This window comes from Salvelinus alpinus, chromosome 11 (genome assembly GCF_045679555.1).
Source record: "Salvelinus alpinus chromosome 11, SLU_Salpinus.1, whole genome shotgun sequence".
In the NCBI taxonomy this organism is placed as follows: Eukaryota; Metazoa; Chordata; class Actinopteri; order Salmoniformes; family Salmonidae; genus Salvelinus; species Salvelinus alpinus.
Genome location: NC_092096.1, coordinates 69,103,032 through 69,119,960, shown reverse-complemented (window position 1 = coordinate 69,119,960; position 16,929 = coordinate 69,103,032). Strand labels below are relative to the sequence as shown.

The 16,929-nt window shown below is 42.8% G+C and overlaps 1 protein-coding gene across 4 annotated transcripts in view; it reads left to right on the top strand.

Moving 5' to 3' along the window:
* LOC139534705 (glucosidase 2 subunit beta-like) overlaps nucleotides 1–16,929 on the top strand; it is a 280,149-nt gene that overhangs the window by 71,047 nt on the left and 192,173 nt on the right. For all 4 annotated transcript variants that reach the window (XM_071334091.1, XM_071334090.1, XM_071334089.1 and 1 more), the window contains exon 10: nucleotides 11,237–11,306. In XM_071334091.1, the coding sequence (XP_071190192.1) occupies nucleotides 11,237–11,306 (70 nt within the window). The remainder of the gene's footprint in view (nucleotides 1–11,236; nucleotides 11,307–16,929) is intronic.

Genomic DNA, 16,929 nt, shown 5'->3' with positions numbered 1-16,929 from the left:
ACTTCCTGTATGAGGGACAGTTTTATGGGTTTACCATCTCTCACAGCCTCATATAGACTCCCTGTATGAGGGACAGTTTTATGGGTTTACCATCTCTCACAGCCTCATATAGACTTCCTGTATGAGGGACAGTTTTATGGGTGTACCATCTCTCACAGCCTCATATAGACTTCCTGTATGAGGGACAGTTTTATGGGTGTACCATCTCTCACAGCCTCATATAGACTTCCTGTATGAGGGACAGTTTTATGGGTTTACCATCTCTCACAGCCTCATATAGACTTCCTGTATGAGGGACAGTTTTATGGGTGTACCATCTCTCACAGCCTCATATAGACTTCCTGTATGAGGGACAGTTTTATGGGTGTACCATCTCTCACAGCCTCATATAGACTTCCTGTATGAGGGACAGTTTTATGGGTTTACCATCTCTCACAGCCTCATATAGACTTCCTGTATGAGGGACAGTTTTATGGGTGTACCATCTCTCACAGCCTCATATAGACTTCCTGTATGAGGGACAGTTTTATGGGTTTACCATCTCTCACAGCCTCATATAGACTTCCTGTATGAGGGACAGTTTTATGGGTGTACCATCTCTCACAGCCTCATATAGACTTCCTGTATGAGGGACAGTTTTATGGGTGTACCATCTCTCACAGCCTCATATAGACTTCCTGTATGAGGGACAGTTTTATGGGTGTACCATCTCTCACAGCCTCATATAGACTTCCTGTATGAGGGACAGTTTTATGGGTTTACCATCTCTCACAGCCTCATATAGACTCTCTGTATGAGGGACAGTTTTATGGGTGTACCATCTCTCACAGCCTCATATAGACTTCCTGTATGAGGGACAGTTTTATGGGTGTACCATCTCTCACAGCCTCATATAGACTCTCTGTATGAGGGACAGTTTTATGGGTTTACCATCTCTCACAGCCTCATATAGACTTCCTGTATGAGGGACAGTTTTATGGGTGTACCATCTCTCACAGCCTCATATAGACTTCCTGTATGAGGGACAGTTTTATGGGTGTACCATCTCTCACAGCCTCATATAGACTTCCTGTATGAGGGACAGTTTTATGGGTTTACCATCTCTCACAGCCTCATATAGACTTCCTGTATGAGGGACAGTTTTATGGGTGTACCATCTCTCACAGCCTCATATAGACTTCCTGTATGAGGGACAGTTTTATGGGTGTACCATCTCTCACAGCCTCATATAGACTTCCTGTATGAGGGACAGTTTTATGGGTTTACCATCTCTCACAGCCTCATATAGACTCTCTGTATGAGGGACAGTTTTATGGGTTTACCATCTCTCACAGCCTCATATAGACTCCCTGTATGAGGGACAGTTTTATGGGTGTACTATCTCTCACAGCCTCATATAGACTCTCTGTATGAGGGACAGTTTTATGGGTTTACCATCTCTCACAGCCTCATATAGACTTCCTGTGTGAGGGGCAGTTTTATGGGTTTACCATCTCTCACAGCCTCATATAGACTCTCTGTGTGAGGGGCAGTTTTATGGGTTTACCATCTCTCACAGCCTCATATAGACTCTCTGTGTGAGGGACAGTTTTATGGGTTTACCATCTCTCACAGCCTCATATAGACTCTCTGTATGAGGGGCAGTTTTATGGGTTTACCATCTCTCACAGCCTCATATAGACTCTCTGTATGAGGGGCAGTTTTATGGGTTTACCATCTCTCACAGCCTCATATAGACTCTCTGTATGAGGGGCAGTTTTATGGGTTTACCATCTCTCACAGCCTCATATAGACTTCCTGTATGAGGGACAGTTTTATGGGTTTACCATCTCTCACAGCCTCATATAGACTTCCTGTATGAGGGACAGTTTTATGGGTTTACCATCTCTCACAGCCTCATATAGACTCTCTGTGTGAGGGACAGTTTTATGGGTTTACCATCTCTCACAGCCTCATATAGACTTCCTGTATGAGGGACAGTTTTATGGGTTTACCATCTCTCACAGCCTCATATAGACTCTCTGTGTGAGGGACAGTTTTATGGGTTTACCATCTCTCACAGCCTCATATAGACTTCCTGTATGAGGGACAGTTTTATGGGTTTACCATCTCTCACAGCCTCATATAGACTTCCTGTATGAGGGACAGTTTTATGGGTGTACCATCTCTCACAGCCTCATATAGACTTCCTGTATGAGGGACAGTTTTATGGGTGTACCATCTCTCACAGCCTCATATAGACTTCCTGTATGAGGGACAGTTTTATGGGTTTACCATCTCTCACAGCCTCATATAGACTCTCTGTATGAGGGACAGTTTTATGGGTTTACCATCTCTCACAGCCTCATATAGACTCCCTGTATGAGGGACAGTTTTATGGGTGTACTATCTCTCACAGCCTCATATAGACTCTCTGTGTGAGGGACAGTTTTATGGGTTTACCATCTCTCACAGCCTCATATAGACTTCCTGTATGAGGGACAGTTTTATGGGTTTACCATCTCTCACAGCCTCATATAGACTTCCTGTATGAGGGACAGTTTTATGGGTTTACCATCTCTCACAGCCTCATATAGACTCTCTGTATGAGAGTGCTAAAGCATAGGTGTTGACGAACTCGCCCCGTTAACCTCAAGTTTGCTGGTTCAAACCCTGCTTCAGCTATTCCCCCTGTAAGTGCTACTACGCTACTATATGAATCAAAGGTCAGTCCAGAGGCCAACGTTATCTGTTAGCATTTCAGTACAATGGGGGGGGGATCCCCTGATAATATCAGTACGGTGTGCTGGGTTAGAAGTACAGCGACGTCAGCACGTCTTTGTTGTAGGTATTCTATTCTGTTCTGGCTTATGCTTCTTTAGAAACTGGACAATGTTGGGGTGTCTGAAGTGTAGTTCGGTGCTTGACCTGACCAGCAGGAAATGGTTTCTGGGTACCCAGCTGGACCAATTTGACTGTGTCACACATCAAATATTGCAGTAGAGGCGAACCATCCCGTTTTTTTAGTAGTACTGAGTACTTAGTGTCTCTCAGAGAATCTCCATTGAAAATCCTGTTTAGTCCAAGATTAGGTTTAATCTGTGACTGGGGGAAACTGCCCCATAAAGTCTGTTTCTTTAGTCCAAGATTAGGTTTAATCTGTGACTGGGGGAAACTGCCCCGTAAATCTGTTTCTTTAGTCCAAGATTAGGTTTAATCTGTGACTGGGGGAAACTGCCCCGTAAATCTGTTTCTTTAGTCCAAGATTAGGTTTAATCTGTGACTGGGGGAAACGGCCACGTAAAGTCTATGTTTCTTGTTTGAACAGTATCTATGGATGCAAAAAGGGATCTTAGATCTATTATATGACTCCTCTACCCGATTACTCTCCTCCTCCCTGCACATCTTTCTTACAGTGTATAAACAATACAATAACACCACCATCATCACCCTTCTTGTCTTCTCGATGTCTAACTCTACCCGAACACCAGAAAGCCATCTTCTCAATTGCATAGTTCTCCAGTGCAGGCTCCAATGATCTCCTTTGCCGTTAGTGAAGGGCACACTTCATTTCCTCACATTTCCTTTGGATGTGAAACGGTGTCTCGGCGCGGTGTCTCTCTCACTCTCTCTATCACTCTCTCTCGCTATTTCTCTATCACTCTCTCTCGCTCTTTCTCTCTCTCTATCACTCTCTCGCTCTTTCTCTCTCTCTATCACTCTCTCTCGCTATTTCTCTATCACTCTCTCTCGCTCTTTCTCTCTCTCTATCACTCTCTCGCTCTTTCTCTCTCTCTATCACTCTCTCTCGCTATTTCTCTATCACTCTCTCTCGCTCTTTCTCTCTATCACTCTCTCGCTCTTTCTCTCTCTCTATCACTCTATCTCGCTCTTTCTCTCTCTCTATCACTCTCTCGCTTTTTCTCTCTCTCTATCACTCTCTCTCGCTCTTTCTCTCTCTCTATCACTTTCGCTCTTTCTCTCACTCTCTATCACTATCTTTCTCTCTCTCTATCACTCTCTCTCGCTCACTCTATCACGCACTCTCTCTCACTCTTTCTCTCTCTCTATCACTCTCTCGCTTTTTCTCTCTCTCTATCACTCTCTCTCTCACTCTTTCTCTCTCTCTATCACTTTCGTTCTTTCTCTCTCTCTCACTCTCTCACTATCTTTCTCTCTCTCTATCACTCTCTCTCGCTCACTCTATCACGCACTCTCTCTCACTCGTATCACTCTCTCTCACTATCTCTCTGTCACTCTCTCACTCTCTGTCTCTCACTCTCTATCACTCTCACTCTCTCACTCTCTCTCACTCTCACTCTATCACTATCTCTCTTTTTCTTCTCTCTCTTTCTTCTCTCTCTGTTTGTGACCGTGTGCTTTGGAGGGAGACTATCATCAAGTGGGATTATGCTAACTAGCGTTAGCGCAATGACTAGAAACCGACAGGTACGCTAACGTATGCTAGTTTACTTACTGTTATTGAGCTAATTGCAAGAATCTCCCTTTAATGGCATAGTGTGCATGCTTTTTGTGTCACCATACTAGAAAGCCTTGGGAAATGTTTGAATCATATATTATGGAAAACCATCCAAAACCTCCAAAATACAAAAAACAGCTTACTTTCACTTTGATCGTTAAGAAACATATACTGTTAAGCAGCGCTCACATGCTACTATTGGGTGAATCACACAGCGAGTGACGACCTGATGTGGTTGTGGAAAAAAAAAATAATCATTTAGGAACATGTAGCCTATGTTGGACCGAAATGTATTCTCGGCTAGCTACTTCTCAAGCACATGTTGTGCTCTAGAAACTAATATGTAACCCTGTAAATACATGTATTTATTATAGAAAGATAACATGTTGAAAGAAATACCTGTCATCGAGATTACAAAGTCATTTCTGGAATAATAGGATTCACATTGTGAAAAGCACTACTTCCTGTTGAGATGCGTTACATAGACAATTGTACACTGTCTCTTTAAGAACATCAAGTTTGTGAGCTACAACATGCAGGAGACCAGTCATCCATTCATTGCTATGAACATGGATCTCCTGAAGAAGCTGTCCCTTTTCCTTTCTTTCCAGCCTAGTCTCATAGACAAGACGTAACATAGTAAATGTCAATCCGAGATACTTAAATTAGTATGATATGTTACGTTACATAAGACATGCAAAAAACGGAAGTAGGGTGGTTGGTCGGAGTGGGCGTATAACGTGAATCTCATCACGGAAATCAGCATTTTAGCTACTTTGCAACTTTCTTAGCATGTTAGCTAACACTTACCCTAACCTTAACCATTATAGCTAACCCTTACCCTAACCTTAACCATTATAGCTAACCCTTACCCTAACCTTAACCATTATATTATAGCTAACCCTAACCCTAACCTTAACCATTATAGCTAACCCTTACCCTAACCCTAACCATTATAGCTAACCCTTACCCTAACCCTAACCATTATAGCTAACCCTTACCCTAACCTTAACCTTATAGCTAACCTTTCCCTTAACCCTTTAACTTTACTCCTAACCTTAACCATTATAGCTAACCTTTCCCTTAACCCTTTAACTTTACTCCTAACCTTAACCATTATAGCTAACCTTTCCCTTAACCCTTTAACTTTACTCCTAAACTTAACCTTAACCATAACCTTAACCTTAACCCTTTAACCTAACTCCTTAAACTTAAACTTAACCATAACCTTAACCCTTTAACCTAACTCCTTAAACTTAACCCTAACCTTAACCTTAACCCTTTAACCTAACTCCTTAACCATAACCTTTTTTTAAATGTATTTATTTTTTACCCTTTTTTGGGGTATCCAATTGGTAGTTAGTCTTGTCTCATCGCTGCAACTCCCGTACGGACTCGGGAGAGGCGAAGGTCGAGAGCCGTGCGTCCTCCGAAACACAACCCAACCAAGCCGAGCTGCTTCTTGACACAATGCCCACTTAACCCGGAAGCCAGCCGCACCAATGTGTCGGAATTAAACACTGTACTCCTGGGGACCTTGTCAGCGTGCACTGCGCCCCGGCCTGCCACAGGAGTCGCTAGTGCGCGATGGGACAAGGACATCCCTGCCGGCCAAACCCTCCCCTAACCCGGTACGACGCTGGGCCATTTGTGCGCCGCCCCATGGGTAAATGATAATATTTATTTGTACCACCCGTGACTGACAAACCTACATGCCAAGTATAGACCCTATTATTGTGTTCTGTGCAGGTTATTGAGAACTTTCTCTTTTAGTGTTTCCTCAGTAGGTTTCTTCAAGGAGAATGCCCCCACTTCTATATCAAAGATAATAAAAAAAAAAACACTGCAGTACATAATATAGTACATACTATAGTATTTATACTATAGTAAACTGTAAATACGAGGTTATCTTGCCAAAAACACTATAGTGAATACTAAATCAAATCAAATCAAATTTTATTTGTCACATACACATGGTTAGCAGATGTTAATGCGAGTGTAGCGAAATGCTTGTGCTTCTAGTTCCGACAATGCAGTAATAAATACTACAGTAAAATCCACAAAAAACTGTTTGTAACAACTAACTATACAGAATGTCTGGTATTTAGAGATCCTCATTCTGTTAGATCCCCAGAAGAGTAAAGGTCTACATTGCACTGACATATCCATCACAACCATTCTCTCGCCAACCTCACTGACCTGTAACCAAAGAGCCCGGAGGCCCTGAGACCTGAAATCACTACCCCCATTACGATGGAACAGCTCGTCAGAACGGCAAGAACAACAGAGGACGAGGAGAACGAGGAGTAGGATAAACACGGCCTACTGCTGAGGGAATTCAGTACATCTCGCTTACAAGAGGAGGCCTATGTCACTCACAGTTGGCTGTCAGAAATATAGGTCTGCCAAAACAGGAAAAACAAGACGTGGGGATTTTTATTTTATTTTTTACATAATTTGATAGCCTCAGTCGAATTTGGACCTCAGTCAATGCATGCGGGCAGCTATTTAAATTGCACCAGTTTCATTTTATGTAAATGTGGATTGCCCTCAACTCCCACCAAGCTTTTAGCCATCTATTTTGTTAAGGGCTGTATCTATAAGACAAGTCTCTCAAGTCAGCGCTGTGGGTAGGGAACCAAATGAAGTCTGTTTGATAATAATAAACTGGGAATTATCTGCTTGTCAATTCATTAATGGTTTCCAGTTTATGTTCCCATTTCATTTACCGCGGCCTGGCTTTCTCTCGGTTGACACATACCCACAGTGCCCCATTGAATTTCCAAACAATAAAATACACTGTCTGGGAAGAGACAGACCCTTCATAGTCCCTACTGTAGTTTATAGTTCCCTACTGTAGTTTATAGTCTCTACTGTAGTTTATAGTTCCCTACTGTAGTTTATAGTTCCCTACTGTAGTTTATAGTCCCTACTGTAGTTTATAGTTCCCTACTGTAGTTTATAGTTCCCTACTGTAGTTTATAGTCCCTACTGTAGTTTATAGTCCCTACTGTAGTTTATAGTCCCTACTGTAGTTTATAGTCCCTACTGTAGTTTATAGTTCCCTACTGTAGTTTATAGTCCCTACTGTAGTTTATAGTTCCCTACTGTAGTTTATAGTCCCTACTGTAGTTTATAGTCCCTACTGTAGTTTATAGTTCCCTACTGTAGTTTATAGTTCCCTACTGTAGTTTATAGTTCCCTACTGTAGTTTATAGTTCCCTACTGTAGTTTATAGTCTCTACTGTAGTTTATTGTTCCCTACTGTAGTTTATAGTTCCTTACTGTAGTTTATAGTTCCCTACTGTAGTTTATAGTTCCCTACTGTAGTTTATAGTCCCTACTGTAGTTTATAGTCCCTACTGTAGTTTATAGTCCCTACTGTAGTTTATAGTCCCTACTGTAGTTTATAGTCCCCTACTGTAGTTTATAGTCCCTACTGTAGTTTATAGTTCCCTACTGTAGTTTATAGTTCCTACTGTAGTTTATAGTCCCTACTGTAGTTTATAGTTCCCTACTGTAGTTTATAGTTCCTACTGTAGTTTATAATCCCTACTGTAGTTTATAGTTCCCTACTGTAGTTTATAGTCCCTACTGTAGTTTATAGTCCCTACTGTAGTTTATAGTTCCTACTGTAGTTTATAGTTCCTTACTGTAGTTTATAGTTCCCTACTGTAGTTTATAGTTCCCTACTGTAGTTTATAGTTCCCTACTGTAGTTTATAGTTCCCTACTGTAGTTTATAGTTCTCTACTGTAGTTTATAGTCCCTACTGTAGTTTATAGTTCCCTACTGTAGTTTATAGTTCCTTACTGTAGTTTATAGTTCCCTACTGTAGTTTATAGTTCCTTACTGTAGTTTATAGTTCCCTACTGTAGTTTATAGTTCCCTACTGTAGTTTATAGTTCCTTACTGTAGTTTATAGTTCCCTACTGTAGTTTAGTTCCCTACTGTAGTTTATAGTTCTCTACTGTAGTTTATAGTTCTCTACTGTAGTTTATAGTTCCTTACTGTAGTTTATAGTTCCCTACTGTAGTTTATAGTTCCCTACTGTAGTTTATAGTTCCTTACTGTAGTTTATAGACCCTACTGTAGTTTATAGTTCCTTACTGTGGTTTATTGTTCCTTACTGTAGTTTATAGTTCCCTACTGTAGTTTATAGTTCCCTACTGTAGTTTATAGTTCCTACTGTAGTTTATAGTTCCCTACTGTAGTTTATAGTTCCCTACTGTAGTTTATAGTTCCATACTGTAGTTTATAGTTCCCTACTGTAGTTTATAGTCCCTACTGTAGTTTATAGTTCCCTACTGTAGTTTATAGTTCCCTACTGTAGTTTATAGTTCCTTACTGTAGTTTATAGTTCCCTACTGTAGTTTATAGTTCCCTACTGTAGTTTATAGTTCCTTACTGTAGTTTATAGACCCTACTGTAGTTTATAGTTCCTTACTGTGGTTTATTGTTCCTTACTGTAGTTTATAGTTCCCTACTGTAGTTTATAGTTCCCTACTGTAGTTTATAGTTCCTACTGTAGTTTATAGTTCCCTACTGTAGTTTATAGTTCCCTACTGTAGTTTATAGTTCCATACTGTAGTTTATAGTTCCCTACTGTAGTTTATAGTCCCTACTGTAGTTTATAGTTCCCTACTGTAGTTTATAGTTCCCTACTGTAGTTTATAGTTCCCTACTGTAGTTTATAGTTCCCTACTGTAGTTTATAGTTCCCTACTGTAGTTTATAGTCCCTACTGTAGTTTATAGTCCCTACTGTAGTTTATAGTTCCTACTGTAGTTTATAGTTCCCTACTGTAGTTTAGTTCCCTACTGTAGTTTATAGTTCCCTACTGTAGTTTATAGACCCTACTGTAGTTTATAGTTCCCTACTGTAGTTTATAGTTCCCTACTGTAGTTTATAGTTCCCTACTGTAGTTTATAGTTCCCTACTGTAGTTTATAGTCCCTACTGTAGTTTATAGTTCCCTACTGTAGTTTATAGTTCCTACTGTAGTTTATAGTCCCCACTGTAGTTTATAGTTCCCTACTGTAGTTTATAGTTCCCTACTGTAGTTTATAGTTCCCTACTGTAGTTTATAGTTCCTACTGTAGTTTATAGTTCCCTACTGTAGTTTATAGTTCCTACTGTAGTTTATAGTTCCCTACTGTAGTTTATAGTCCCTACTGTAGTTTATAGTTCCTACTGTAGTTTATAGTCCCCACTGTAGTTTATAGTTCCCTACTGTAGTTTATAGTTCCCTACTGTAGTTTATAGTTCCTTACTGTAGTTTATAGTTCCTTACTGTAGTTTATAGTTCCCTACTGTAGTTTATAATCCCTACTGTAGTTTATAGGCCCTACTGTAGTTTATAGTTCCTACTGTAGTTTATAGTTCCCTACTGTAGTTTATAGTTCCTACTGTAGTTTATAGTTCCCTACTGTAGTTTATAATCCCTACTGTAGTTTATAGTTCCCTACTGTAGTTTATAATCCCTACTGTAGTTTATAGTTCCCTACTGTAGTTTATAGTTCAGCCACTAGTGTATTTTCATGTACTGGTTAATTTCAGGAATCATGTCTGGCAGCTTGAAGGTTCAACTCGTTTTGCGTTTCTTTTGAGTTTAAGTCGCCGCCGCAAGTGCTTGAATAATAGTCATAACGATCTTTGTACTGAACGTGTGATAGGTGAATGAAATTGACTTAGACTGTTTCTCCAAGTGTGACAACAAAGACAAAGGTTGTGGTCAAAATTCGGTGTACTCCTCATTTTGAAGAGGATGTGCTCTTTAGTGTTACAATACAATTTATTTGAGTAACAACATTAACTTGTCAATGACACAAACATATACCATAAAGATTAATACTGCACCTTTTTTAATACAATGATAATATATTTCTTTGCTGCATTCCACATCATGTTCAATCTTTAAAAAATAAACAAACGTTTGAGTCATTTCCCCCCTCTGTCTCAAGAGCCCTGTGTTTCTGTCAACAGGCACCTTTCTGCAATGGAACCAGTGTCCTTGTGATCCTGAACAGGTGTTTAGTCTCCTCAGAGAAAGTGACCCACAATCCATTTGGCAATGTCTCTCATTCAAAGGGCTAGAAAAGTCACTGGCTCTCAGTGGTAGGAAGACAACATCATCACATCCTCAAACCAGACCTATATTCCATTGTCCCTGGTGTAGACGTGCCATATTTGGTCTAGTTAAGCATCAATGGTGCTCCACAAAAGAACGAATGCTTTGAACTGCACATATTTAATATCACTACAGTATCATTTTTTTTGGGGGGGGGGGGATGCCGATGCCTGTAAGCATCAACAAAATAAATCTACACAGCAGTAAATACACAAAGCACGATTGTGACCTCTCAACCTGGAGATAAGCATGTCATTCAATATTCAGCACAGGTTATACAGTCTAATAATTCACTCTCTTTAAAGACCCCCAAATTTAAGGTTATATTTGATATGACACATTTTCCCAATTAACACTTGCTTCAAACATGGTACATCAAATACACCACCTGCATATGGTGCCCCGTGCGGCCAAAACAGCCACAGAACCCAGGCATGGCGTTTTGTGTCTGACTGTCTATTGAGAAACACCACACAGAGACTCACAGCTATGTAGCTGCAACAAACCAATGACCATGTCACTTCAACCCCTGTCACACACATCCTGCTTTATAGATGAATGCAGGGAGATACCCAAGGTCCTTTCAGAATACACTGTATATCTTTCACCTTGTTCTCTCTCCCCTCTCTCCTTCCATTACGTGTCCGTAGATCAAAGGGAGACATGGTGTGCCAGGCAGTCTGGCAGATGAAGACCCCAACATCAAGGCCGCCGTGAGCGGTAAGTCAGTACGCCTCGCCTCCCCTCTCCACCATCGCCAAAACCCCCTCCATCCTCCACGTCATTCCAAACCATCATGTTCCACAGATCGGCATCAGATCTAGGATGACTAATCTTGTGTGTGTGTGTGTGTGTGTGTGTGTGTGTGTGTGTGTGTGTGTGTGTGTGTGTGTGTGTGTGTGTGTGTGTGTGTGTGTGTGTGTGTGTGTGTGTGTGTGTGTGTGTGTGTGTGTGTGTGTGTGTGTGTGTGTTGTGGGTGGAGTATTCAGAATAAAAAAAATTGCCATTTGAAAGACGTGTGTACTGTATGTGATGGAGTGGCCATATATTACATCTCTATACTGGTCCTCCTCCTGAACCCAGATCAGATACTAATCATGGCTTCCTAAACCCAGCTCAGATACTCATCATGGCTTCCTAAACCCAGCTCAGATACTAATCATGGCTTCCTAAACCCAGCTCAGATACTCATCATGGCTTCCTAAACCCAGCTCAGATACTCATCATGGCTTCCTAAACCCAGCTCAGATACTCATCATGGCTTCCTAAACCCAGCTCAGATACTAATCATGGCTTCCTGAACCCAGCTCAGATACTCATCATGGCTTCCTAAACCCAGCTCAGATACTCATCATGGCTTCCTAAACCCAGCTCAGATACTCATCATGGCTTCCTGAACCCAGCTCAGATACTCATCATGGCTTCCTAAACCCAGCTCAGATACTCATCATGGCTTCCTGAACCCAGCTCAGATACTCATCATGGCTTCCTGAACCCAGCTCAGATACACAGTCAGTTACCCTACAATACACAGTCAGTTACCCTACAGTAGATAGTCAGTTACCCTACAATACACAGTCAGTTACCCTACAATACACAGTCAGTTACCCTACAATACACAGTCAGTTACCCTACAATACATAGTCAGTTACCCTACAGTAGATAGTCAGTTACCCTACAATACACAGTCAGTTACCCTACAGTACACAGTCAGTTACTCTACAGTACACAGTCAGTTACCCTACAATACATAGTCAGTTACCCTGCAGTAGATAGTCAGTTACCCTACAATACACAGATACACATCATGGCTTCCTGAATCCAGCTCAGATACTAATCATGGCTTCCTGAACCCAGCTCAGATACTAATCATGGCTTCCTGAACCCAGCTCAGATACTAATCATGACTTCCTGAACCCAGCTCAGATACTCATCATGGCTTCCTAAACCCAGCTCAGATACTCATCATGGCTTCCTAAACCCAGCTCAGATACTCATCATGGCTTCCTGAACCCAGCTCAGATACACAGTCAGTTACCCTACAATACACAGTCAGTTACCCTACAATACACAGTCAGTTACCCTACAATACACAGTCAGTTACCCTACAATACACAGTCAGTTACCCTACAATACACAGTCAGTTACCCTACAATACATAGTCAGTTACCCTACAGTAGATAGTCAGTTACCCTACAATACACAGTCAGTTACCCTACAGTAGATAGTCAGTTACCCTACAATACACAGTCAGTTACCCTACAGTAGATAGTCCGTTACCCTACAATACACAGTCCGTTACCCTACAATACACAGTCAGTTACCCTACAGTAGATAGTCAGTTACCCTACAATACACAGTCAGTTACCCTGCAGTAGATAGTCAGTTACCCTACAATACACAGTCAGTTACCCTACAGTAGATAGTCAGTTACCCTACAATACACAGTCAGTTACCCTACAGTAGATAGTCAGTTACCCTACAATACACAGTCAGTTACCCTACAGTAGATAGTCAGTTACCCTACAATACACAGTATGTTACCCTACAATACACAGTCAGTTACCCTACAATACACAGTCAGTTACCCTACAATTGTCAGTCAGTTACCCTACAATACACAGACAGTTACCCTACAATACACAGACAGTTACCCTACAATACACAGTCAGTTACTCTACAATACATAGTCAGTTACCCTACAGTAGATAGTCAGTTACCCTGCAGTAGATAGTCAGTTACCCTACAATACACAGTCAGTTACCCTACAATATACAGTCAGTTACCCTACAATACACAGTCAGTTACCCTACAATACACAGTCAGTTACCCTACAGTAGATACAGTATGTTACCCTACAGTATACAATCAGTTACCCTACAATACACAGTATGTTACCCTACAATACACAGTCAGTTACCCTACAATACACAGTCAGTTACCCTACAATACACAGTCAGTTACCCTACAGTAGATACAGTATGTTACCCTACAGTAGATACAGTATGTTACCCTACAGTAGATACAGTATGCTACCCTACAGTAGATACAGTATGCTACCCTACAGTAGATACAGTATGTTACCCTACAGTAGATACAGTATGTTACCCTACAGTAGATACAGTATGTTACCCTACAGTAGATACAGTATGTTACCCTACAGTAGATACAGTATGTTACCCTACAGTAGATACAGTATGTTACCCTACAGTAGATACAGTATGTTACCCTACAGTAGATACAGTATGTTACCCTACAGTAGATACAGTATGTTACCCTACAGTAGATACAGTCAGTTACCCTACAGTAGATACAGTATGTTACCCTACAGTAGATACAGTATGTTACCCTACAGTAGATACAGTATGTTACCCTACAGTAGATACAGTATGTTACCCTACAGTAGATACAGTATGTTACCCTACAGTAGATACAGTATGTTACCCTACAGTAGATACAGTATGTTACCCTACAGTAGATAGTCAGTTTAACTTCGGGCTAAAGATAGTTTACTTTTTGGTTTCCTTTGTTGTAATTGTAGGAAGCATGTCTCTTCTGTTTCCAACAGCGTGTTCTATTGGGTCCAACAGAGTGTTCTATTGGGTCCAGTGGCGTGTTCTATTGGGTCCAACAGAGTGTTCTATTGGGTCCAACAGCGTGTTCTATTGGGTCCAGCGGCGTGTTCTATTGGGTCCAGCGGCGTGTTCTATTGGGTCCAGTGGCGTGTTCTATTGGGTCCAACAGCGTGTTCTATTGGGTCCAGTGGCGTGTTCTATTGGGTCCAACAGCGTGTTCTATTGGGTCCAACAGCGTGTTCTATTGGGTCCAACAGCGTGTTCTATTGGGTCCAGCAGCGTGTTCTATTGGGTTGAACAGCGTGTTCTATTGGGTCCAACAGCGTGTTCTATTGGGTCCAGCAGCGTGTTCTATTGGGTCCAGCAGCGTGTTCTATTGGGTCCAACAGCGTGTTCTATTGGGTCCAGTGGCGTGTTCTATTGGGTCCAACAGCGTGTTCTATTGGGTCCAGCGGCGTGTTCTATTGGGTCCAACAGCGTGTTCTATTGGGTCCAGCGGCGTGTTCTATTGGGTCGAGCAGCGTGTCCTATTGGGTCCAACAGCGTGTCCTATTGGATCCAACAGCGTGTTCTATTGGGTCGAGCAGCGTGTTCTATTGGGTCGAGCAGCGTGTTCTATTGGGTCCAACAGCGTGTTCTATTGGGTCCAGCAGCGTGTTCTATTGGGTCCAACAGCGTGTTCTATTGGGTCGGGCAGCGTGTTCTATTGGGTCCAGCAGCGTGTTCTATTGGGTCCAGCAGCGTGTTCTATTGGGTCCAGCAGCGTGTTCTATTGGGTCCAGCAGCGTGTTCTATTGGGTCCAGCAGCGTGTTCTATTGGGTCCAGCAGCGTGTTCTATTGGGTCCAGCAGCGTGTTCTATTGGGTTCAACAGCGTGTTCTATTGGGTCCAACAGCGTGTTCTATTGGGTTGAACAGCGTGTTCTATTGGGTCCAGCAGCGTGTTCTATTGGGTCCAGCAGCGTGTTCTATTGGGTCCAGCAGCGTGTTCTATTGGGTCCAACAGCGTGTTCTATTGGGTCCAGCAGCGTGTTCTATTGGGTTCAACAGCGTGTTCTATTGGGTCGAGCAGCGTGTTCTATTGGGTCCAGCAGCGTGTTCTATTGGGTTCAACAGCGTGTTCTATTGGGTCCAGCAGCGTGTTCTATTGGGTCCAACAGCGTGTTCTATTGGGTCCAGCAGCGTGTTCTATTGGGTCCAGCAGCGTGTTCTATTGGGTCCAACAGCGTGTTCTATTGGGTCCAGCAGCGTGTTCTATTGGGTCCAACAGCGTGTTCTATTGGGTCCAACAGCGTGTTCTATTGGGTCCAACAGCGTGTTCTATTGGGTCCAGCAGCGTGTTCTATTGGGTCCAACAGCGTGTTCTATTGGGTCCAGCAGCGTGTTCTATTGGGTTCAACAGCGTGTTCTATTGGGTCCAACAGCGTGTTCTATTGGGTCGAGCAGCGTGTTCTATTGGGTCCAACAGCGTGTTCTATTGGGTCCAGCAGCGTGTTCTATTGGGTCGAGCAGCGTGTTCTATTGGGTCCAACAGAGTGTTCTATTGGGTCCAGCAGCGTGTTCTATTGGGTCCAACAGAGTGTTCTATTGGGTTCAACAGCGTGTTCTATTGGGTTGAACAGCGTGTTCTATTGGGTCGAGCAGCGTGTTCTATTGGGTCCAGCAGCGTGTTCTATTGGGTCCAGCAGCGTGTTCTATTGGGTTCAACAGCGTGTTCTATTGGGTCCAACAGCGTGTTCTATTGGGTCCAACAGCGTGTTCTATTGGGTCCAGCAGCGTGTTCTATTGGGTCCAACAGCGTGTTCTATTGGGTCCAGCAGCGTGTTCTATTAGGTCCAACAGCGTGTTCTATTGGGTCCAACAGCGTGTTCTATTGGGTCCAGCAGCGTGTTCTATTGGGTCCAGCAGCGTGTTCTATTGGGTCCAGCAGCGTGTTCTATTGGGTTCAACAGCGTGTTCTATTGGGTCGAGCAGCGTGTTCTATTGGGTCCAGCAGCGTGTTCTATTGGGTTCAACAGCGTGTTCTATTGGGTCCAGCAGCGTGTTCTATTGGGTCCAACAGCGTGTTCTATTGGGTCCAGCAGCGTGTTCTATTGGGTCCAACAGCGTGTTCTATTGGGTCCAGCAGCGTGTTCTATTGGGTCCAACAGCGTGTTCTATTGGGTCCAACAGCGTGTTCTATTGGGTCCAGCAGCGTGTTCTATTGGGTCCAGCAGCGTGTTCTATTGGGTCCAACAGCGTGTTCTATTGGGTCCAACAGCGTGTTCTATTGGGTCCAACAGCGTGTTCTATTGGGTCGAACAGCGTGTTCTATTGGGTCGAGCAGCGTGTTCTATTGGGTCCAACAGCGTGTCCTATTGGGTCCAACAGCGTGTCCTATTGGGTCGAGCAGCGTGTTCTATTGGGTCGAGCAGCGTGTCCTATTGGGTCCAACAGCGTGTTCTATTGGGTCCAACAGAGTGTTCTATTGGGTCGAGCAGCGTGTTCTATTGGGTCCAGCAGCGTGTTCTATTGGGTCCAACAGCGTGTTCTATTGGGTCCAACAGCGTGTTCTATTGGGTTGAACAGCGTGTTCTATTGGGTCGAGCAGCGTGTTCTATTGGGTCCAACAGCGTGTTCTATTGGGTCGAGCAGCGTGTTCTATTGGGTCGAGCAGCGTGTCCTATTCGGTCCAACAGCGTGTCCTATTGGGTCGAGCAGCGTGTTCTATTGGGTCGAGCAGCGTGTCCTATTGGGTCCAACAGCGTGTTCTATTGGGTCCAACAGCGT